General features: G+C 40.9%; 1 protein-coding gene across 3 annotated transcripts in view; it reads right to left on the bottom strand.

Annotated features, from left to right (window-relative positions):
* Positions 1-25,323, bottom strand: part of adka (adenosine kinase a) — a 128,414-nt gene that overhangs the window by 63,166 nt on the left and 39,925 nt on the right. For all 3 annotated transcript variants that reach the window (XM_047812868.1, XM_047812866.1, XM_047812867.1), the window contains exon 5: positions 72-244. In XM_047812868.1, coding sequence (XP_047668824.1) covers positions 72-244 — 173 coding nt within the window. The remainder of the gene's footprint in view (positions 1-71; positions 245-25,323) is intronic.

Below are 25,323 nucleotides of genomic sequence, written 5' to 3'. Positions count from 1 at the left end.
GTGTGTACACGAGTGAGTGTTATCCTGAGGAAGTGATAAAGGCTTTCTCCTGAGGAAAGACGGTAACTGACCTGTTGTCTCCAGTGATGCAGGCGGCGCAGGTCCCTGTCGGCTCCTTGCCCTGCTCATAGTAATGGGCGTCCACATGGCATTCTTCTGCCTTCTGCTTCAGAATCTTTCCAAACTCGTCTTTGCCGATGCAGCCGAAGAAAGTGGCCACTTTGTGGGGCTTCTGGATCATCCACTAAAGAAAAATAAACAAATAAATAAAGAAATTAAAGAGAAAAATGGGACGACTAAAACAGATGGCGCTGTGAATTCTGAGCAATATAAACCCAGATGTCCAAATTCTCTTAATTTCTCAACATGAAAAGATTTTGATGAGGCAGGGCTGGAATGATGTTTGAGCTAGGAATAGCACTTCACTCATCTGGAAAATTTTCTATGCAGAAGGGAACAACTCCTGGAAAATCTGTGTTACTGCACAAGAGAGATTAGACCTAAAGGATGTTACGTACATGAGGCTGAATAAGCGACACAAACAGGAAACAATAACAGCAGTCTGATAATGGAGAACCGAGCAAACAAAAAACAATACAAAAAAAAAAAAATTGAGCTGCTTTTAAAAAGACCTTAAAAGGCTCCTAAGGACAGAACGTGACTGACTGAGTCACTGCTATCTTAGTAATTTTGATTTTTCCCCCAGGGGACCGGGTGTATTTAAGGCTCATGCCATCTTTGGAAACAAGTTTGTATATTGAAATGACAGGTGTTCTCGAGGAAAGGCTGTGCGAGTGGGCATGTGCTTAAAAAATAAATAAATAAAAGACACGGCTGCATCAGAAGAAGATATTAAGACCGACAGAGAGCAGGTACACGCAAGGAAAATGAAGGAGTTGACGGCTGGGTAGGAGCCTGAAGCACACGGCTCTATAATTTCAAATCTATATTAATGTAATGAAAGCTATATGTACAACTAAATGAACAGACACAGACTGCGACTGCCATTTTTATAGAGATAGTATACCAGACTTGCTATGGTTTTAGTGCTCCGGGCTTTACGTGCAGATGATTTATTGCTGTACACAATGCTACGCTTGCTTGTTTAACTGCAACCTTGCGATGGTTGTTGATGGGGCCCCTTGTGAATGAGACACTCCCGCTGGCACGGATGACCTGCATACATGAGAAATTCATCATGCACCCCAGATAACCGGATTCAGTGGGAGAAACCGACACCTCTAATCACCACACCAGGGTTTAGTCACTGCACAAATAAATACAGCAAAACAACAATTAGGATCAGTGCCATGTATGCGGGTTAAAAAACGATATAACAGATAAAGCAGTGGGTCGAACTTACGTCTCATCTGTGTTCTCCGTTCGTAATACCAAAGCTGGAGCATCAACAATCCAGCATATGTGCAACTGCCTGCAGTCAGTTTTTTTTCCATTCAATTCTAAAATGAACGCACAGCTCGATGTGATGCATAACAAACACCTTTACAAAAGTTCACCTCAGGTGTTCACTGCTGTCACTGGAAGTGCTGCCACCAAACACCTCCAGACCATAGGACTCATTTACCAACAAGATAATGAATTTTAAATGCGTGTATAAATTCCACAAACAGAAACTGCACACAGCCCAATGTTCAATCGAGATCCACTTTTTTTTTTGTCTTGTTAAAATATCCTCAGGCTTTAAAGCAGAGCTATGCTACGGAGATGTGTGAAGGTCAGCTACATAAAATTCCATGTTAATAAAGGTCTGGGTGAGCCATTAAAATGACTGCATGGTGACAAGAGCAGTAACATGAAGCGACAGATCAACTGGAGATGTCTTATTTACAGACATGACCTAAACATTAATAGTTAAAGGTTTTAATGTGGAACTATTAGTGGTCAGGTTATATCTATAAATAAGACATACCGAATTGATATGTCGCTTCATATTACCGGTCTGATTAGTGGACAGACGAGAAATCCAATCGCATTTAAACATTCTGCTTTCGCTTTTAATGTCAACTTTCTTTTCACAAGCCGCAGTTAATACATTAAAATGCACATCCAGACTGCAGTCCACCAGATGAAGGCCTTGGTCTTAGGTAAGAAAAAAAAAATAATAACTCCATGTTATCTACCACTAAAGATAAAGTAAATCATCCTGCATGCTCCATGCTTACTCCAGTCTAGCTAACTGAACTCTCAGTACTTTTGATACATATTAAGAATGCTTATACTATTATTATATATACTTTGATTATGTCTTTTCTTCCTGATGAGGACACAAAGATATCCTTATTAGCTGTGCAGCAAGCCGTTCCATAGTGCCGTTATATATAAAAGTTTGTTCCTGCTTGGAAGTTCAAAATAAATAGGAATCAAAAGAGAAATAGAACGATTTGGATAAGTTTGGCATGTCAGACTGGCTGCTTTGAACGGATCGTACATTTTTAAAATGTAATTATATGCAGAGCCATTATACACACGATCAGAGAACACGAAACGCATCACAGTGTTGTCGTAAACCGTAGGATACGCTTGTACATATAGTTACAGTCAATCAAGTGAGATTATCTACAGCCGAGACGCCGGTCTATTAATCTCCATCTTCTTTAATAAACCTCTCCTGCTGACAATTACTTTCAAATGGAGATCTAAATAAAAGCTGATACTTTCTATTAAGACAAAAAAGCATTCTGAAGGGTCGTCCTGAGGTCGCGCCACACTGGGTGAAGGCACACAAACACTCTGTCTCATCCCAATTACCCAGCAGCAGCAGCAGCAAACGGGTGCTTCATTACGCAGGGGCATGAAGAGTGAAAATTAGGCAGCGGGCAGCTCCTGCTGTGATGCTCCCCCTGGCCATGAACACCGAGCAGTGGTCTAGCCAAATGTGACTGCATGCAGAGAGACAGAGCGAACATCCACTCTCTTGCACAGTTTGCTTGAGAGGTGAGAAACCACTGGAGTGTTTCTTTCAGAAGTTGGAGGTAGGGGGATTGGTGCAAAATATTTCGTGAAATGTTGACACACCAAAGTTCTGTGGGTGGCATCTTGTTAAGCAGTTTTTGGCAGTACATAACTTGGATAATGAGATACTGCTTACTTTTAATTAAATTACTCGAATACTCATACATGCCCAATTATGCCATGTTGGCACGGCTAGACAGAAAGCATCAAGCAGTTTATTTTTTTCAAAAAGAAGAATCGGGGGATAATTGGGCCATAGTTAGGCAGTCAGTAATTAAATTTATTCATTCTTTTTCTGCAACTGCTTTATCCCGATCGGGATGGCAGCAGATCCGGAGTCTGTATCCCAGGAACACTGTGTGTAAGGAAGGAATTCACGGAGTCTGTTCACACCTTGGGGCAGTTTAATGTAGCCAATCCATGGACTAATATGTATTTCCAAGAGTGTATAATTTTGAGATTAAGACAGTCACACTGTACTGTACGTCCTCGGCTGACTGCGTGGAAACCGACTGCTGTCACAGAATCCACCAGTTACTTTTTCTCTAAAATATTTCTTTTATTTTTATTCCTCCTGTTGATACGGCAATTAGTGTGGGTGCACATTTGGTCATGCTGATTGCATATTGACGTTAGCTAAGTATTGGCACCCTTACTGCCAGGATACAATGAGTACTAACCAAAGATAAGAATCATATAGGAAAAGATGTCACCAGTCCACAACCTCCATAAAACTACTGCACCCTTCAGAGGTGTTGGGATGGGAAATTGACACAGTTTCCGAGATTTCTAGGTTTGGATTAACAATAATGCATTCGGCTTTAACTCTCTGTAGTGTTGGTGCAATGGACAGCGGGATTATAGGATCCTAGCACAGGGCATGGCCAGTGAATTTGGTGGAACAAAAATCTAATTTGTGCTTCAACAATACTGTTTAAAAAAGGCCACAGGTTCTCACCAAGAGAAGACTTGCTGGTCTTCAAATTTTTCATAATCCTATAATCTCAATCCCAACAAGAAGAAGAAAAAAAAAATCACATCACAGAAATGCTTCAACTGCAACAAAATGTGGTGGTAAGAGTGATGGAAATGATAAGAGTTCCTCAGCCTTCTAGTAAGTAATGGTGAGATTAGAGTAATTTGCTTTTCACACCATTATAACGGAATTGTATTTAGCTTTGTGAAAACTGGGTTAAAAAAAGCGATTCTGAACATTCTTTAACCTGAAAAGCTCTTGGGTCATGATTCGGTATTAAAAGCCCCTCTGCAACCTGATTACAAAATCTCCAATTACAGGCTTATCAACCTCACAAAACTGCAGCTTGCTATTTTTAGAGCAAAAGTAGCAGGCCAGTGGCTGCCGCATGAAAGTGGCCGTGAGCAATCTGGCAGTCTTCCGTCTGTATGAGCTAAGCTGCCTATCAGCTGAACAATTTCAGTACAGAAAACTGATGTTTTTCACTCTGTCCTCACAGTGCTGACACAAACCATCAGATTTGACTGATGAGTCGTCTGTATTTTTCTGAATTTTTTTTTTTTTGAAGCTAAGTAAAAGTAGCACTTGACTAGAGGACAATACGGACAGCGAGTGGGAGAAAGACAGAGAGAGTGGGTGATGAATGTGACTCATCTCTGAGGACGCAGGCAGAAAGTACAGACTAGCATAGACTTGGCTGTCACTGGCCACAGACACATGAATAAATAAAGGCATTATAATGAAGACAACTCGCCGTCTGCCCATCAGAAGCTGCCAGCCTGGCACCAAAGCTCAGGAGGGAGGGAGACATAGAGAGGGAGAAAGAGAACTGTCACTGAGGGAATGGGGGGGCAATGACGAGTACTGCCTGATTGCATTCAGTCAGTCATCACTGTAGTCTCAGCTTCCCAACAAGATATCATTTTGGACTACTTTCAGTTTTCAACCCACCCTACAGAGCAAAACATCTGCTCGATTTCTCTTATCTGGGCTTTTTTTACACTCAGGTGCCATCTACACTGGGTGTCTGTTGTCCACGCTGCCCTTTTCAGCCCACCATGCTTGCCTCTGACCTTCTCTCGCTGCTTCCCTGGGATCCATCCAAACACAGCACTCCTCACTTCCTTCCCCTTGAGGAAGCGAGCAAGGTATCTTCATCACACTGCCCCAACATGCACTCTTCACGTCACACACCTTCCCATTTCATCTATGGCACAGGGAACTAAATAACACACTGCCACGCTTCACTGTAATCCTATCCATTTCAGCACCATCTAATTTTCTCCGAGTGTAGGCAGTGAAGGGGAGAGAGACCAAGCAGATGAGAACGTGTTTCACCCCATAAGGCTATTGTGTGTCACTAGGAGGTCAGGAGCAATCGAATCCTGCCAGCAGAGGACACACACAAACACAGGCATGCTGAGAGATGAGACTGTGCAGACACTTTCCCCTTTGCAGAAAGTGCGAGGCCTTTAGCCGAGAATGCCTCTTCCTCCTCACAGCCTCTAGTGAGAACACGGTGTCACGTTTCAAACAGGGAGAAGAGGAGGAGGGGACGAGGTCCTATTACAGCGACTAGTCCATCCTGAACAGCAGTAGCACGTACTAAATGACACCATCCGGCATCTCTGCTTCTTCCTTTCACACAAAGACACAGCGCAAAGGGCCTGGCGCTATCTGCCATGACATAGGCTCAATGCACCAAGGCATTTTGGTAGACTCACCCCCCCTCCTAGTGTAACCCCCCAGACAAGACCACATAAGGACCAGGTGGAGATTATCTCCCTTTAAACTTGCTTTTTCACCAGCCCTCTCTTGTTAAACACACAGTATAGAGTGCACTGGAGAGGCCTCCTGAATTATGCACAAGACAAACAAGGCTGTGTCGCTGAGGCTGGGACACAACTTCGGCACTCTCTTTCTGCCCGTCAGCCAGCCGTCCTGTGAAGGCCACCAGCGCTTCCCACCCCATAAGCACGGACTAGAAACAGACTGTCTAGACTGTCTCTCAATCTCTTGTTAATACGTGAGGCAGTGGCTGTGAAACCCGGCATCCAATTTATGACCAGAGTTTATCAAGTTGTAAAAGGGTGCTTGGCGCTCCCTGGTCCGGCACGACAAAGCTAATCCTGTCTGCTAGGGGATGGTGGGAGGGGGTGTAATCAGCATGTGTGTGGGTGGTGGGGTTGTGTGACCTTAACTGGGAGGGGGCACAGCTGTGCTTCTTCTCATTTTGGTAGGAAGAGAGAGAGAGAGAGAGAGAGAGAGAGAGAGAGAGAGAGAGAGAGAGTTAAAAGAAGTCACTCTTAGTCAAAGCAGAGTTGCAGGTGACTTGGATTTGACCCAGATCAGGGAATTGACATTCTGCTATGATCTTCAGTACATGTCAAACACCCATAGGGAAAGGATTGGTGGCAGCCTGAAGCAGAGTATACATGGGGAGAGAAAGCAGGAGAACACACAGAGTGAGAGAATAAGTGTGAGAAAGAGGGCAGGAGAGAGTAAGGTGTGACAGAAGGTGAGAAATGAAAATAATCAAACAAGGTGCGAGTGTAAGTGGCAGTGACAGAATGTGAGAAGGGGTAAATGAAAAAGGCGACAGGTAAAACGGAGTTAGATCAAAGTGCTGCAAATCTGTAATCATCACTAAAACTAGGAGCTAATAAAGGTTTAAAAAAAAAAGCTGGTTTTGTACAGCTGTATTGACAAGTCACACAGGATAGCAAAGCCAGTGTTTGTCCTTCCCATGCTCTCGAACCTTATGCACAAGCACAATCATTCACAACACGTTAATAAACTCTGTCTGAAGCTGTTCATTGCTCTGCTGTTGGGTCTTTGTGAGGTTTTTTTATGGACTTAAATTGCTCCCTATCCTCTTTGGTGAATGAAAAGAGCTTTTTCTGAGCCAGCAGGCAGAAGTTGACCCCCAGCACTATTTCCACACTACTGCTGAGTGACCTCTGACCTCAAAGTGCTACCAAAGCAACCAAATCCTGTTTTACACCACTCACGTTCTGACAGGAATGTGTGTCAGGCGGAGGGGGCGAAGATGACAAATTTGTCCCACACTCCCAAAATAACTGTATAAGAACTACGATAAATAGGTAATACTTTTTCATTCCATGTTTAAAACACAAACCAACAAACATACAAATGAATTATTTAAATGATATGAAGCTAGAAGGAGCTGAAAATGCCTAGTGTTGCTAAAGAATGCAAAGCAACACCAATAATCTGAAAGTGCTTCAGGGAAACAGGCAATAACAAGACTAGATATTTAAAGACTACATTATTCCAGACGGCATGACAAGCACAAGACGAGCTCCAATTACAATAATGCATAATGGTACAACATTAAGTCTTAATGTCTCGAGTCTGACTGACGTTTATGTAGCAGAAGCCACTGAAGGAAAGTTTGTAAGACGAGGTGAAAGAACGTGAAAACAAATAGCTTTTTTTTGTGGTCGTTTTCTTTTCTTTTCGTTTTTTTAAATTACAGTGTGTAATGGTGTAGTAACAAATACATGAGCCCAAGATAATTTTTCTACTTTTTATATACATTTTATACTAGCTTTAATTCTGGACGCCTGGCCATTTGCCTCAAGAGTTCAGCACATCTGGTGAAGTATAAGGAGCAGACTTTCCTGAGCGACATGATCGGTTTAAGCTATGTGATGGTGGGAAAAGCGTTGTAATGATTATTACAATTGTAATGATGGTTCCTCCGGACTGCTAGGTGACCGAGAGTCAAAGAGGGACAACTAGAAAAATCGGACCATAGATTTGTCAAAAGCAATTGCCATAGAATGGCCACCAGTGGATTCTCACGATGGACAGCTGGCGTTGTGACATTAGGTCTGTAACTCCAAGCCAAATGTATATGTTACAGTTGGTTACTTTACATAGCGACATACTGTTTAGAATTCTGACGACTGTACGGCATCTTCAGAGTTTCCAGTGAATGCAATGGAACAGTCAGATAGATGCATGGTTGCATGCACATATCACCAAAGCTGTGTAAAAGGAAACATGGACCACGAGGCTCTGCTATAGTTGCTACTTTTACTGTTTACATGGGTGTCATGTGACGAATGAGGTCACACTTGTTCTTAGGTATTGGTACACAATGGCAAAAGGACACATGTACACTTGAGCAGGGGTTCTGGATTCGGATTAGCGACCATACGGTGCCATATTGCAGCGTCCTGTGGAAAATCGCATCAAGTGTGTGTGGGTGTAAAGTGTACACCCTGGAATAAGTAGCAACAATGGACAACTGGCAGCTGTGGGGATACGATTACAAGGCTCTCTTGTAAGGAACACTTAGACCCTGTCCATCGAACCCCCCTCTGGCTCGGCAAACATCTGTAGAGGTTTAACAGAGAGCACTAAGGCTCATATCTGAAGGCTGAGGCGACTGTCTGAGACATGAGCGGGCTCCGCGAGTCCGATTTATGACGGAGGATTCTGTACGCCAAAGCACCAGAGCTCACATTCATCTTCATACACACTGGGCTGATAGATACAGCTGTGCTACACTGTGAAAAATAAGCATGCCATTACCAAACCATAAAGCACACTGTCTGAACTGGTGCCTTCAAGTGCTTAAAGTACGCATGGTGTGTGTGTGTGTGTGTGTGTGTGTGTGCGTGTGTGTGTGTGTATACTCAGTGTTTCTGTCGAAGGAAGGAGTCTTTTCTGTCTGGCTGTTGTTAAGATGGAGAGAGAGTGATGAGACTGAGACGAACAAGCTCAGAGCGTGCCATTTTTCTATGATAAATGGAGAACGCTCTGTGCTCGACTGAAATAGAGGCCAGTTATGTCAGTAACAAGCTGTAGTGCTGCTGTAAATTCATTTATTAGATTTTGCCCCAAATAATAACCACAAGCTGGTTTAAAAAAAAATAGCATGTACCAGCTGCATTATCTGCTTAATTACTTCAAGCCAAGAAAGTCTCCGCTGTGTGGTGATGCCAATGTTTTTCTTCTATTCCATACATTACCCTAGATACGCTTACTGGAATGTTGGCGGTCATTAAATCTTCTGGATAGGGAGGAGAGAAAGAATTTGCAATACATTTTCAGAGAGTATGTATATAGACATAAGGCAGTATCAACACTTACTCCAAGTGTGATAATAATCATACACACACGCTGTACATACACACTTGCACACACACGGTTATCCAAATGTTACACCAGCGACATCATCCTGGGGAAAACGCCGTTAAAAATCTCATATAGTACTATAGCTGTCAACACCCACAAATGTTCAGTATGAGATTTTCTCTACAACTAGTAATAAGAGAGTTGGGGAAAGAGAGAGAGTTATAGAGAATAAACAACAAACCACTCTGTACAGACAAGCTTTCTCAGCTTTCTCTCAAAAGTAGTAATCACATAATGGTGTGGTTGAGAGCTTCCGATCTATAACTACTATTTGACATTCACGGTAATACTGAAAAACAGTATGAAAGACGAGACTTTTGATCGGAAACCAATAAGATGCGAATCGAGTCCAGAATTGAGTTTGTATCCTACAATCGGATTTCTACACAAACTGACAACGTAGTCGAACGTGTAACAAAAACTCCAACACATGGTGAGAGATGATCCATTAAAGCATATTATTTTGCTAAAATAATAACTTCACTTAAACCTGAGAGTAAAGAGATTTTTCCCCTTTTTCCTCTTTCACTAGCCTCTATTGGTGTCAATGAATGTGACCCTACATTAGTGAATGGTGCAGTCATTCCAAAAGCAGACAATAAAAATCATGTTATTACAGTCCAGCCATTAACAAGCTCTCATCTGATTTGAGGTCAATACTCAAAGTGCAAGTGCAATTTTTAATGGAGCATTGTGGCTTAGAAATTACACTTTTTTCCCCCTTCTGAAAGTACTTTCAGATGCTCCGTAAAACATCTCTGGTACTGCTAGCGGCTTGTTCAGAAAGAAAGAAAGAAAGAAAGAGATGATTTCATATCGTAGGAGAATATGGAAGAAGACAAGGTTAAGGCTGACTGTTTCTTTTTAACATGGTGCTGTTTGAAGCAGCCTTGGGAGTTTTGCATTTGCTCACATTAAAAGTTTTTCCCATAGACTATTCTTTTTAAGATTAGAAACATGTTTCGTAACTTGTTTAGCAAGTGCATCCTTTCATATGGCTGAGAATTGAAAGGGCATTTACCCACCCAGCAAGCCAGGGGTTCTTCTTTTTAGAGGATAACATACTTCCCCATATACAGTATATGCATGTAGTCATGGGAAACAAATATACAGTGGTGTATAAAGTACTAGAAAGCAATACTTGAGTAAAAGTACAAGTATCGTACTAGAAAAAGACTTTGGTAGAAGTGAAAGTCACTTTTTAGAATATTACTCCAGTAAAAGTCTTAAAGTATCTGATATTTACTGTACTTAAGTATCAAAACTCATTTTCTGATATTTAATGTACTTAAGTATTTGAAGTAAAAGTAAAAAGTAAAATTTCAGTGATTTTCGGTAGGCATAAGTGGCACTTTATCCGGTAGGAACAATCTTTCATTCCAATGTACAGAAAAATTTCTTGCAAATACGGCCAAAGGTGTATAAGGTTATCTTCTTCACCCTGTTCACCACTATCGTCGGGATGGTCGTCTACGACAGGGGCGGCCAACCCGTGGCTCCCGAGCCGCATGCGGCTCTTTGCCCGGTTTCACGCGGCTCTTACGTTCATATCGAAGTTTGTATTTGTCTTTTTATTGTGCGTGTTCAATACGGTATTTTCATCAAACGTGCATGTGAGTAGGATGAAAATACCCCAAAGTTTCCAAGTAGGAGCAAAATCATTTAAGTAAACAATTTGTGTTCGCTCTCAAAATGGCAGGGGAAAAAACGGTGATGTTCATGTGTGCCCATGTGTATGATGTTGCTCTTTGTGGTAAAACAGTAAAAAAATGTGGCTCTTGGTCTCTGACCAGTTGGACACCCCTGGTCTACGATAACCGGAGGTCCTCCAGTAGGGGCTTCCGTGGCGGTTTCAGTTGTGCTTCCGCCTTCTTTTGGCAACATTACGCTGAAATATAGCGTGCGGAGCGTAATGCAATCTAGAGGCAGTGATTCGCCAAACCTCCCTTATTGCAGTCGCACACATTTCTTCTGATTTTATTGTGTAGTAACGAGTAACGAAGATGCTTAGTGGAAATATAGGGGAGTAAAAGTATACATTTTATCTAGGAAAGTAAAAGTTTCTAAGTGAAAGTTGACAAATTTAAATAACGAAGTAAAGTACAGATACGTGAAATTTCTACTTAAGTACAGTAACGAAGTATTTGTACTCCGTTACATTACAACACTGCAAATTAGGGTAGATCATGAAAGTCTAGTAACAACATAGTTAATCATGGGCATTTGATCTTCGTTTACATTGCAGACTCATGCTATCTGATGCAAAGATGTACATACTAATAGGTTATAACGAATAACTAAAAAAAAGCCTGGTTTCGGTTTCGGCCAAACCACTTTGTTGATATCAAATGTGATGACTACATCCACAAAATGGATGGCTGTTGGTCCTTAATGCAGGGCAAAGATCACAAGACAAGCTGTGTAAGGACACATTAGATTAGATGTAGCCAATAAACTGACTTCTGAATTTACTTGTATGGATTTTTTTGTATCATAACAGCTTATATGTGATGTTTATATTGTAGATGCTGTCAAATGTTTACTGAACTTAAAATGATCGTAAAGACAGTTTGGTCACAGAGTTTCCACCAGTGTGACCAAATGTGCATGCAAACACACATGCACGCACGCACACACACACACACACACACTTTCTCTCACACACACGCACAGTAATCTAACCTCTGTACTAAAATCCTCAAACAATAAACTAGTTTTTTACACACTGTTTGCTTTGACACAGCGAGCAAATTCAGTTTTACTCATGTAACAAAACACGACAAACAGAACTCAATGCTTCGACACAATCACTGTAAAAGCATGTGCAGCATTGCAGCTAATAAAGAAATCAAACTGCAAATAGGAACATGTCACTGAACCTACAATAATCTTCACCTGACAAACAAACCTCACTGTTTGTTTTCTAGTTAATGAGTTATGTAATGGAAAATGTCACAGTAGTTCTCAGTCCAAAAATATGGCACAATAAAGATCATGTATTGCAAGGTAAATAAAATAAAGCGTTGAGTCTATGGCAAAAACAAAATTCCGCAGCTACCCGACACTTACATAATCCTTTCATGACAACCGAGAAACCTACACAAACATTTAGAAAGGCTTATTTCTATAAGCATGATAACACAAAGGCTGATTCTGACAAATTTCATGTCATGGTGACAGAGCACCCCAGGCAGGAGATAAGGCTGAGGTAAGGCTGCATTATCACACGCCTGAGACGGGGGGAAAAATATCGAGACGACTGAGTTTGTAGGCAAGTGTACTTATGGTCTGTCAGAGTCCCATAATGATAATGGACTGACAAGTTATTTGGAAGAACTAAACAAAAGCTGATCACTTACATAAGATGCTCTGTCTCCTGAACATGGCACACAGCGAAAACACTGCGAGGAAAAAGCTGTGATATTACACTGCTGTTACAATCTAATGGCTTTCACTGTTCAAGCCTTCAGTCTGTAACACTTTTTTTTTTTTTTTTTGCTAAACGATTGTTAAAGTGAGTTGATTACCGCTTTATTATTACTCAAAACAATGCCGTGACTCTAAAGACAGAGTTAGATATGATATCGTAGATTTTATATCAATCTAATCCTTAATTACATCAGCTTCATGCCTGGAAAACATCACAGACCAAACCTCCTCACACCAAGTCTTTAAAAATACTTGTTCTAATAGCAATCTGTGGTCATGCAGGCATCAGTTAGTTGTATGAACACTTTACATCTAAAGTATTATACTGTAATCAGCAGCAAGTCGATGTAAACCAGTTTACTATACTGGACCTTTCTGTGTAGAATGTTGTGCATTTAAGGTGAATTCTAAATTTCTATTTTATACACGGCTCTTATCGTTATGGACAACTATTGCTATACTATTTAGTTAATAACTATTGCCAATACAATAACTAAAAAAAACTTTTTAAGGACTAATATTTCAAAAAATCTTCATGATCATCCACTTAAATACTCTGTAGAGCCATATATGCCTCTCCCCCCTGAGGCGGGTCTTGCTCTACATTAGTGTCGTATCAACAGCACTAGAAGGCTCACGGTTTGTGATGTGTGTCATTGGTCGTGCATCTTCCTGCACACTATTCTATTTTCCAGCAATCCATCGGCTGAGGAAAATAATGGCTGCCGTTAATTCATTTTGAAGAGGGTAGAATTGTACGAGGTCACGGTTACATCATCTCTGAGATGTTTTTACCAACCTGTGGCTTTTCGATGTTGCAATATGTCGATTCCTCATACCGAGTGAGAATGCGTACTATATGAATACTACCTCTTAATTTTTACCTGTTAGAGAAGCCTATATTTAGTTAGAAGGCTATGTCTGTCTAGCACTTCCTTATGAATCAGGATGTGACAACTTGAAGTGCATAAGCATGCAAAATCAAAGCTAAGAAGCCATTACAGACATAGGACAATTAACTTATTACATCCTGAATGAAAGTTCAGAGAAGATTATTTAAAAAAAAAAAAAAACTGTAATTATAATACCTGTAATGCATGATCTTTCACTCATTGTTCATTTGGCTTAAATGTGGTGCACCTTAAATCTAAAGGTAAACTACATCATAAACTCCACATTTTCTCCAGGCCTGGGAACAGGGATATTGGGTCAAAGCAGAGCTCGGAGGTTAAGGTGATCTCACACAGCACACTCTGGATCAGAGGGTAGGCAGAATGTTCTTCACCCCAATGTACACTCAGCCATAAATCTAATCAATGTGATAAATCAAGGCCATTGTGAGTGGGCTAACTGTAAGTGTACTGTAACAGAGCTGTGTGAGAGCTGCCAGAGAGCTGGGAACTAGGCCATCAGGTTTTCCCAATCCCCCCACTTTGGCTAGAGTTTCTTCAAGCATGTAGTTAACCGTGCTCAGGAAATGATTCCTCTCCAGACCATTAAGGCACTATAGAATAATAGACATATCGAGGGATGTGGCAGATGTATTTCTGCGCCCATAAAAACGTCTCTCAAAAGCTCTTTTGGGTTGCCAAACGTAACACCTCGCGGTCCAGCGTGGCGGTGGATTGTGCAAAGGCTGCGCCTTCCCAGACACGGCACAATGTTACCGGGGTCAGATCTGGGGACCTGGCTCTTCAGTTAAAGCCATATGAAAATGCAAAAATGTGAATTCTGCTCCGTAATAGCTCCCACAGGCCCCGGAGTTATGGGCCAAGAGAAGCTTCCCTTCAGCCAAACACTGGATCCGATTTCATCCCATCCACCGCACCCATTAAAAAAAGTGAACAAGTGGCGAGACTGTGTGTGTGTGTGTGAGAGAGAGAGAGAGAGAGAGAGAGAGAGAGAGAGAGAGAGAGAGAGAGAGAGAGAGAGAGAGAGAGAGAGAGAGAGAGAGTTTACATTTAATGCACATTTTACTTCAGGACAACCGTACCTAAACAATTCAATTATCTCACCACCCTTGGAGCCTCAACTGATTTATTGAGCTATAGCACCTGAGCTGCAGATCACTCTTTGCACCCCCACCCTACTCTCTTCTCTTACCAAAAAGATCCCCCCCCCTCCTTCTCCCCCCTTTTTTCCTACTTCCCCACTTTCCACTCTCACTAGCCCCCTTCCACCCTTGAGTTCCAGTCGAGAAGTTTTAGTGTCTATAAAAACCAGAGGGAGAGATGCAGGAGGGGAAACCAAGCATAGACAGCACTACCCAAGAAATACGTTGAGAAGGTCATCTGGGATAAATGAGCTTTTCATTCTAAGCTAATGCTGGCAAATTTGTCTCGCCACAACCAGACCCTGTTGACTTTGGCAGCCTGAGCGCAGCTGAGTGGCAGCGCTCTGCAAACACTGAGAAGATTCCACTCCTCCATGCCTCTCGTCTCCTAATTTTCCTCTCCTCTTCAGCCTTTGAGCAAAGAAATTCTCCCAGACACCTGGGACCGGTGAACCTGCGAGCCGCCCAACACTAATTGCTTTTACACACGGGCCTGAAAGCGCAGGCCTGTATCACAGTAACTCTGCTTTTGCTTGGCTCTCTTTCAGTGAAACGAATACATTACTCTCTGAACCACTCATTCACCACAAATATCTTTATTCACTTTAACAGAGCTGTGGTCAAGGCTAGTGAAAGCTTTAGCATAACTAACAACTGACATTTTTTCCATAGTGCTGGTTCTGCAAAGTTCTTTCCAGCAGCATGCAAAACTGAACAGACCTCTTTAACACAGCTCTTTCAGTGCTAATCAATCAGAAAAATGGGTTAAAAGTATGAACATAGGTCTCCAGAAAACCCAGAAAGATAAATGCAGGAATTGATTAAGACAAGACCGGGTGCATTTACGGGAAAGAGAATGAGGTCTTGCTGACTATTTACCCTCTGATGCACTGACAGCCTTTGAGGTGAAAGACATAAGAACAGTGAAGCAGAGGTGTGTACTGGGACCGGGATCATGAGAGACCCACCAAATAATTTGCAGAAGTGGGATTTTTTTCCCCTGACTTTGGTGTGGGCTGGGGCACATGGTCTAACATAAGAGACATTCATCAGTCTGTAAACGTGCAGGTTCTCAGTGTGGGATTTATTCTGATTGGAGTCATGCAGGTTTAAATGACTAACTTGTTTATATTTTGGAAAATAAACCAATCATGCACAATAAATATAGCTGGCAAGTGCAAATGAAAATAATAGTGATTGGTATGAATAATTTTACATGCATACATTATATACATACATATACACACACACACACACATATACACACACACACACACACACACACATATATGTGTATATGTATATATATACACATACACAAATATATATATATATATATATACATACATACATATATGTGTATATATATATATATATACACATATTTACACACATACATACACACACACACACACACATATATATACATATATATACACACACACATACACACACATTCAATTTAGTAATAAGCAACAATGAGAGAAGTATACTCAGGTCTAACCATTAGAACTGTCATTACCTATTAAAAGAAATCCTTATAAAGAGATTTATATAAAATGAAATTAAAGAAAATAATAATGATGAAATATTTATTTAAGAGTCCCCTATAGCCCAGCATAAATGTGTCCAATAATTAGCAATCAGACCGATTCATGATTGAATTACATTTAAAAAAAAAAAAACAAACAAAGAAAATTACCCGCATGTCGAAACCCCTGTTGGGAAAACCGACTTCCACAATTAAAATGATTTCATGTAAAGGCCTCAGCTGTTGCCTGGAACAGTGTTTGTGTACTGGCACCACAAATCAAAGCTGAGATTAATTACAGTGCTAAAGCCCATCACTTTTCCTCTTTTTTTCATGAGTGTGACATTGGGTTTAACGGCACGTGTTTCTCTCTCAGGCAGCAGCCTCAGGGCAATGTTTAAACCTCTGTATTAGGAAAAATCCCCTGCTGCTGTTGGCCCAGTGCGACTCTGTAAGATCTGTGTACTGCAACACTAATTTTAACTACCAACAGGGGATCCTAATTGTTAATGTTAATAATTGTCATCAATTCTCAATAGATTTAATCTCTTACTCATTCCACCACCACACCCCCAGAGTACTTGTGTTAGGTTAATGTGTTAATGATTAGAAACCCTTGTGTGTACCTCCTGTTGTTTTCCTTCAAGAGAGGTACAAAACAGCTGGTCACCACAGGAATCCGGGCCTCCTAACACCAGCGCCCATGACTGGCACAAGGAAGTTACACCCACCTCAAAATAACACACACTGACTCTACACTGGCAAAACTCCAACACACTCCCAGACACTTTTAAAAAAACTACTTGACTGCTCTTTATGCGTTAAATACCCCAGGGTTCAGGGGGGATCTGTTAGACTGCAAAATAGAACGCAAACAGCCACATTTATTAAATATAAGATGTTGAACTCAATAATCAGATTGAGTAATTAAATGAGTGTGTACTCGACCCCATAAATGTGTGTACTCAAGCGCACTGCTTTTAGCCATGTGGCTGCTTTAGTATTAAACATGTCCCTGATGTCTCGGAAATATTATCAGCTGAAGGAATTTCTGCAAGAAAAATAAAGCCAAGATGACATGCACGAGTCATAGGCCAGGCTGTTTTAGATGGTAAACCTGAAAAGAAAGAAACGTGAATAATTTATAAACCCTTGTACTTTTCAGGGAAGCACAGAGGCTATAAAGAACAAGTCAATTGAATGAAAAACTCTGTAACCCGGCTGTTCCTGACCTTTTCATCACACCAGCACTAAAGATACACCCGCATAGGATAAACATAGAGAAACCACAGACACACAAATAAATAATACATTTATATATAAAATAAATAGGACTTCTTGTGGGGAGGCAGAGTATGTAGTGAAGTGTCTCAAGACAACACAAGCAATACATCAAAACAAGGAGACAACACGATAACACCTGTTCAGGGTTTGTGCTGCAGCCATCTCGCTCTCGCTCTCTCTCTTGCTCAGTCTCTCTCTCTCTGTCTCTCTTTTGCTCTCATGCAACTTGTCATGAGGTGACCTGCTTCTTCCTCAGTGCTTATAGAGGGCACATGAGACAGCTCTTCACTGATCTTAGACCAGCTGCATTCCACAATCAAACCTGCCCATCAAACCTTAGCCATCTCCATCACACGCTCTCTGATCCTCTACCCACCACACCACGGCCACGTGAGTCTAATTCTTGGCCCCCTCCACCTGTCACTTAGACAAACTCAAGTACAGAGGTGCGACAGGAGTCATGACAGGCTCGCTGATTTTTATGAATTATGGAGAAAGCTGTAAGGCACACTGCCTTCTCCTTAATTAGGTTTGGAGTGTGCAGGCAGTCTCTATGGGAGGCCTAGGAGCAGCATGTAAGACAACTCCTCCTCTGCACACTGATACTCTTGGTATTGTGATCCATATTGGGCCTCCTGCTGTGACGCTACACAAGAATGCACAGTTGCATTAACCGCATCAATTAGTTTAACAAAAGACCCCTAGAACGTTTATAAGAAAACCAACGTAACCAACTGCAATGGCGAATTAATAAAAGGATCCGCCACATTTTACATCCTTAGAAGAAATACAGATGCAAATTAAAGGGAAACCTTGGAAACCGTTCGAGACATTTTACTGACATAGTTTGGTTGTACTTTTTCCTTTTTTCCTCTACGAAATCATAAAGTGACGAATCCAAAGAACCTTTTGAACGATTCCCAGAGCAATCGTACAGTGCATGTGGTCTAAGCGTTTATCAGTTCCCCACTCACAGCTTCAGCTACCATTTACATCTGTCACGCAAATACGGTTTCCTCTAATCCGGTCATATACGAAAATCATCTCACGTTAAATCTGTAGCGAGTCATTACTAAGACCAATAAAGAGGAACATATTGATGTTGCTAGTACAAATCGCTTGCTTTGACAATCTGCCAACAAAGCTAATACACAAACCTAAAGCGCGTTTAAACTAGTCAGATTTAGAAGCTATATATAGTGAATACCATCCTAATCTTTATTAAACACTCACTGTACAGTTTACTCAGCCCCAACAGACAAAGCCCAAGTAACACAAGCTACTGATCACCTGCTAGATTAAGAGCGAAGCATCACTGTAAATCAATACAAAGTTATTCTGTTTTATCCAATGATGATCTAGCTTGATAGAAGTGAGGATGTGGTAAGTGTTGGCCTTCTGATAAGAAGATCGTGAGTTTGAATACAAGGGGCACCAAAGCTGCCACTGTAAGGCCCTTAACCCTCTATTGCTAAGCTGTATAAACGAGGATAAATGTCACTCTGGGTAAAAGCGTCTGCCAAACACCCTAAATATAAATGAGATGTCTCTTTAGAAGTTCACCCAGAATGTTTTTGTGTATAAGAATGATGGAAATGATATTCTATAGCCTTCATATCACCAGATTTTGAAGTGACGTGTTAGACAACAGTCTCTGCTACCAGCAGCATCAAAACACCAACTGAGAGAAATCTTTTTAAAAAGCAGTATTCATTCCTCCAGTACTGTTCTAGAGCCCCAGCTATACAAAGCAAGAATATCAACACCTTTTTTTTTTTATTGGCATCCAGGCATAATTGTGCAGATCCGAGCAGGGAAAGGTCGACTGAAGCCTGAACTGGCTAATGAGTTAATTAATCACGCACACAGCAGCATTAATAATGATGAGCATAGAATAGAGGAAGGAGTGAACATACACACACACACACACACACACACACACACACACACACACACACACACAACATCTGTTCTCATTAGACGAATCCTAGAATCACTTGTAAGACTTCACAATTTAAATGTCTACTCAAACATAAAATCAACAGCATGCAAGCATGAACACATGAGACACAAACAGGTAAAAATACATCTTCCACCGAGTTTATTTGTACAAACTAACCAGGCATGAATTTACCAGCAAGTCCAGACCATAAAGCAGACTTGAGAGAAATACGGGGTGATTATTAAAAGTTAACAGTAGGATATTAAATAATCTAATTGGCAGGGGGAATTTAGCCCTAATTGCCTGGGATGATACCAATCAAAACAATGGCACCACGGATCAGTTCACAAGTTAATGGCAGGCAGCAGCAACACTCCTGTAAAACTTGCAATTAACTTGACAGCTTATGCTCAGGAGGAGCACTCAGATCCTGTCAGCATGCTTGTTTACTGCTGCTGCATTCAGAAAGGAAAGAGTTAGAAAAAAATATCAGATGATGGAATGTTGTGTGGAAAATATATCTAAACTAAAAGTTTAAAACTCTAGTAGTGGCCTGTAGGAACACTCCCAATTTAGCATCTAGATGATCGTCTAGAATTCAACAAAGAATTTACTTGGACCGCTGAACATCTGATATTAATACAATTCATTTGCATATATCTGACATGATTTGAGCGAGTGTTTTCAAAGCGCTGAATAAAAATCAACACCGAGCTCACGCCTGAGCTGAGAACTGAACCAACACTGATGTTTTACAACATGCACATTATCGTTGCTCTATTCTTCCTGCATGTCTTAATTGCCTAAATTTAATCCTAGTTAAAGTTCCATCAGCGCAAACATCCTCGTGAGATTTCCATGTAATTAGTTTACACTTCTACTGCGTGCTCATGCTCACTCTATATAATTCAATCAAGTAATTAAAAAACTTCTTTAAATCAAGTTTAGTAGAAGCAACGACAATCACTGTTTGTTAAGAAATGCAATATTTGGTATGTAAACTACAGGTAATATTTGTTCTTTGTTCTGACTGACCGTAGTGAAGGTTTTTTAGGGTCACATATGAAAATATGACAGCGTTGCCTAGATTTATTAAATATCTAAATTCAATTTACAATAAATTAAAGGTGCATCTTGATATTCCACGTCTCGATCATGTTTAAAGGTTAAAGGAGATCATGCATTGTCTGTTGCTGCTCCAGAGTTGTGGTACGGAGGATCTGTGTTTCTTAGATATTCGATCTGAACATGTTTAAAACCCATCTTTTTAATAACGCCTTTGCTGCTTTCTAACCATTATTAGGTATAGAAATGAGATTAGGTATAGAACAGATGTAGGCTGTATCTGTGGTGGTTTATGAACTGTACCTTGATAAGAATTGGGCTGCTATTTAAAAATACACCGCACTTTGTATATCAAAGTGCTTTAGAAAGAAATTTGAATCGGTCTTCTAAAAACATTGCTTTTCTCTCTTCTGTATATTCTCTATGTGCAGTGAATTATTGTCTAAATGCAACGACTCTATAGTGATTTGTTTCAAGAGCCCATCATCAATCTCAGTAATAATCTGTTGTGGCATTCACTGATTAATCGTGATAAGCTGAAATAATCGTGATCACCGATTAAGTGATTATGTAATAACTGCAACAGGTCAATATGATTTAGCAGATTTGCACGCTATGATCCGAACAAACACATGGACGCAGGGCTAAACAAAACACGATCTGCGCTTGTTAACGTCAATGGTGTGCGCAATCCCAGATGCTGGAGGTTGTAAAGTGTGCTGCACAGGTGGATGCAGTAACTCTTGGATACGTGAGGCATGTGAGGTGGACAAGAGAACAGACAAACACCGACAGGAAAACCGATACTGACTGCTTATTTAAAAGAGTTACAGCACTCGGTGAGGTCCAGCACGTATTACAGCATGCTGTCAAACACTCATCTTTCTCCTTTTACTCCTCGAGTGCGATCCTAATGTGGTTCCCTACAGGGAGATAACTATAGCGTATGACATCCTCAAAGCGTTTGGGTTTATTTTCCCAACAAATGGTAGACAGTACAATCCCACGGTCCTTCTTTCTACCTCCAACAATTTTGAGCAATAGGATTTGTAGGCATGGAAAGTGAATTTTAAAGTAGGCCGAGTTTTATAGTCGAGCCACAGATGACACGAAACAACCCAAAACATGGCAGGTTCAAATCAGGTCACTCCAAATACATTAGCTACAAAATAAGTTGAAGAGTAACAGAAATAATGAATCACTTTAAAAGATGTCCAGAGATGAGATTTGTTTGAGCACATTTAATGACAAGCAGAAAGTCATCTGCAGCAACGCAGCTGTAAATTTCCCCCTGGAGCCAACTCGTATGCAGAGAATATTACAGAGATTAAAACCAGACTGAAAAATTCATCTGTGGTGGTCCTTTCAATAACTAGGAAAACCAAGTCTTGCCATCTTTGAGTTCTGCTCTTGCCTTCTTTTCACTGAGCTGCAGGAACCAAGCATTTGTTGGTAAAATAAATAACTAAATAAATAAAAATTGTCATCATAAACAGTGAAGAGCACAATTGTGTTAAAAACAGGACGCTCTTTAAAGTTTTTTAGCTGAAGTCACTCACACTTACCCACTGAGGTGTACTCAAAGACTCGATAGTGAATCAGCTTTAACTAACTTCATGCATTATCACATCTAAAACCCTGAACACTTACCACGCTAGATACCAACTAATTATTAGGTAAGTAATTACAAGGCTGGTATGAACTTCGAGATGATCTGAGCCGTGCACCGGGGTTAAGGCTGTAGTTATACTTCACCTATTACACCTGAGGAAGCTACACGAGTTAAATGAGCCGCATACATGTACATGCCTGAGTAGCTGAGAAGACTTAAAGATGACAAACTTTCTGCCAAGTGTTTCACTATTTATATAAACACTGAGGTGGAAAAAGTAACGATGCCGTGTTGAAATACTACTGCGTTAACGGTGCCCGTATAATAAAATGTATTTAGAAGAAAGAAGAAATGGCTACCTTTAAATGTATTAAAGAACAAAAGACAATAGTTTTCTCTGATGAAATTAAGTGAATCTTTTCATAAACTTTTCACAGCTTACATATTTTTACTTACCTAGAATTGTTAGAATGAGAACACAAAACAATCAATTCATTTCTGTTTGCTGGTCATCTGAAAGTCTAATGATATCCGATTTGCTAATGAATTAGTCAAAATATCCCGCAAAATATCTACCGTTAGCTAGAATTTGACTTGCAAAGAGCATTAACTACTGGAAATGATGCTAGTCTAACAAGATCCTTTTTCCCAACTTAGTTTAATTTCACACCTTCTAGGTGGGTACAGACGCCATATTTTATTCGAGTATAGGAAAACCTTTTAGTGAGGTACGGAGATGCTTATCCTTAAGATCCATGTTAGAGTTTGAAGATAATGGACGCACGTACAGTTTGTCGAAAACACACAAATATTAACTTGTTACAGTTCACAGCTGATGAACTTTTTATTACACTGATGCATGTTAAAGGGTTTACATTAAAATGTAAATAAATAACTATTGATGCATAGCATACAGTTCGGATACATACATATTGGCCGGATGAGGAAGAGAAAGCCTCTGGGACTTAGAGATACTTTGAAGGTCTAAATAAAAATAGTAAAAGAAAATTGTTTCATAATAATTCTTCACTTTCAGTAGCAATCAAGTATTATTTAGGAGGATTTAAACTTCCCTTAAGAATAGTGCTGGTGTACAATTACAGTACGGATTTTCCTTCCCTGTATAAACACCATGAAAAATGACCATCGCTTAATGCGACTGGGAATCATGGGACTAATTCCATCACCATATGATCTCAAATCGCACACATTCCAACACTGCCACAATCTATCCACCTGGTCAGACAGTGTCACGGCTAACGTCCTATTTGTGAAGATATGCCAGGTAGTAAATAGCGGGTTCTCTCCGATATCCGAAGCCCCCGTGAGCTCAGGCAGGCTGCTGCACTGCAGGGAGCTGGTGCAGGCGTACGATGGGAAGGAGCTGACTGTTAGTATCTTGTCTGTCACCTGCTGTGTGTCACCAGGCTCCTGTCATTTCCTCCCATTCATTTTTCACAGGCGCTCAACACTTAGATTCGCACTCGCCTCCATGCACTCCCCCCGTGCTGTCACTTTGGGAGATCAGGAGGAAGACTAAAACACCAGCACTGGCACTACTAGATACTGGGTCTGTTCATCATCCAAAATTTATACAGCCCATTTTTCCTGCACCCTAGTACGAGCTGTCAGTAGGTGCTGAAGTTTCATACGCTACATTTTTAAAAGCTCTTACTTTTAAATGTAATGGGTTCATGACAGATGTCAGTTCATGCTCTATGTGGATGATGTATTACAGTGGTTTCTGTGGCAAATGGCATGTAATAAGCAGCCAAATCTACCGGCTATTGTATCATTAAGAATCGATCAATAAACTCAGAGACGTTAGTTGATATCTCTCGTTCCTGTTAATCCCGCCAGTTTTCACAGCATTTGAACATTTCATTTCCTTCATCTTCTTTCAGACTGCTTTAAGACATCATCCAAAAGTACAAACACATGGCACGAATACAAAGCATTTCCACCCTTAAATGAGCAGACTTTACAGGGAAAATGAGTCAGACAGCGAGACTGCCCTTAAGGATGACTTCTTGTGTAATTGTATCTCAGTCTATGTTGACATCCATCATCGATTAGCTATGGGTTCCTCCGCAGGAGTGGGTAAAGAACCACCCAGAGATGTGTAAACATGATAACAGAGGATAGGAAGGCAGCAGAGCTGAAGAGGCCACCGAGTCCTTCATGGTTGTCAAGCAAATGCTGCCTTGCTCCTGGAGATCTTTTCGTATGACAAAATGCATTCTGGGATCGTTTCTGTGAAGTTCTATGGGCGAAGTATATTCTTCCACCAACATAATGACGCTAATGGGGGGAAAAAGTTCTGTCATCGTGATGGATGACATTTCAAAAAAGATCCAAGATGCTTTGCAGTGTTATGGATAACCCAAACAGGAGGGAAATGACTCATTTCCTGGACTATGTCCTGAGTGTAGAAAGAGGAAAAATCCAACACTGATAATAGGATTTAGAAAGGACGATCTGTACTATATTAGGTGGCCATCCTGAGGCCAAATCAACAGCTTTATTAGTACTTCAGTTATAAGAGCCAGTGGGGGCCGGGGTGCTTTGCAAAGTGGTAGGTCATGAATACTGAGAGCCAGACTGCAAAGCTCCTCATCCTTTATAACAGCATTACAGCAGCAGAGTCAGGACCCAGCACTTCAGAAACCCAAGGACTTTAAGAGCATTGCCAGGGCAAGCAAGTCACAGATGCGGTCAAACACACAAGAGAACCAAATTATTTTGTTCCTTTTAAATGTATACATGTGCGTATATATGTGTGTGCGCGCGTATGTGCGCATGTGTGCGTGTGTGTGTGTGTGTGTGTAAGAGTGAACGTGCTTCCTGGGGATGCAAGGCGCCCACATTTGATGCCAATATGTCTCATTCAATCTAAATTCAAATCATTGGGAGGAAGATGACACAAATCAAGCTCTGCCAGCTCCCTAGAGCCAGTAATGTTAATCAACAAACATCTCAGTGCATACTTACGAATGACTATCCAATCTGCTCATCTCCCCACCGGCTAGGAGTGCATCTCTGGGAGTAAATTGAGTGATATGAAAATGTATACAGCCAACAGACTATAAGTATCCAGTGTGTTAGCAGCGTTTTAGTCATGACTCTAATTTTCCCACCTAGGAGCATGATGCAGGGCCTTTCGTCAGTTCTTATTATTATTCGACTGGTTCAGAGCGCAGCCACAAATTGCACTCCAAAGCTCTGATCTTAAATGAAGAAGTGCTTTAATTAAGACTTAGAGCTGCAGTCAATTTGACGAAGGGAGTAG

Source organism: Tachysurus fulvidraco, chromosome 4 (assembly GCF_022655615.1).
Source record: "Tachysurus fulvidraco isolate hzauxx_2018 chromosome 4, HZAU_PFXX_2.0, whole genome shotgun sequence".
NCBI lineage: Eukaryota > Metazoa > Chordata > Actinopteri > Siluriformes > Bagridae > Tachysurus > Tachysurus fulvidraco.
The sequence above is the reverse complement of the archived record's forward strand: the minus strand, read 5'-3'. Positions and strand labels throughout refer to the sequence as shown.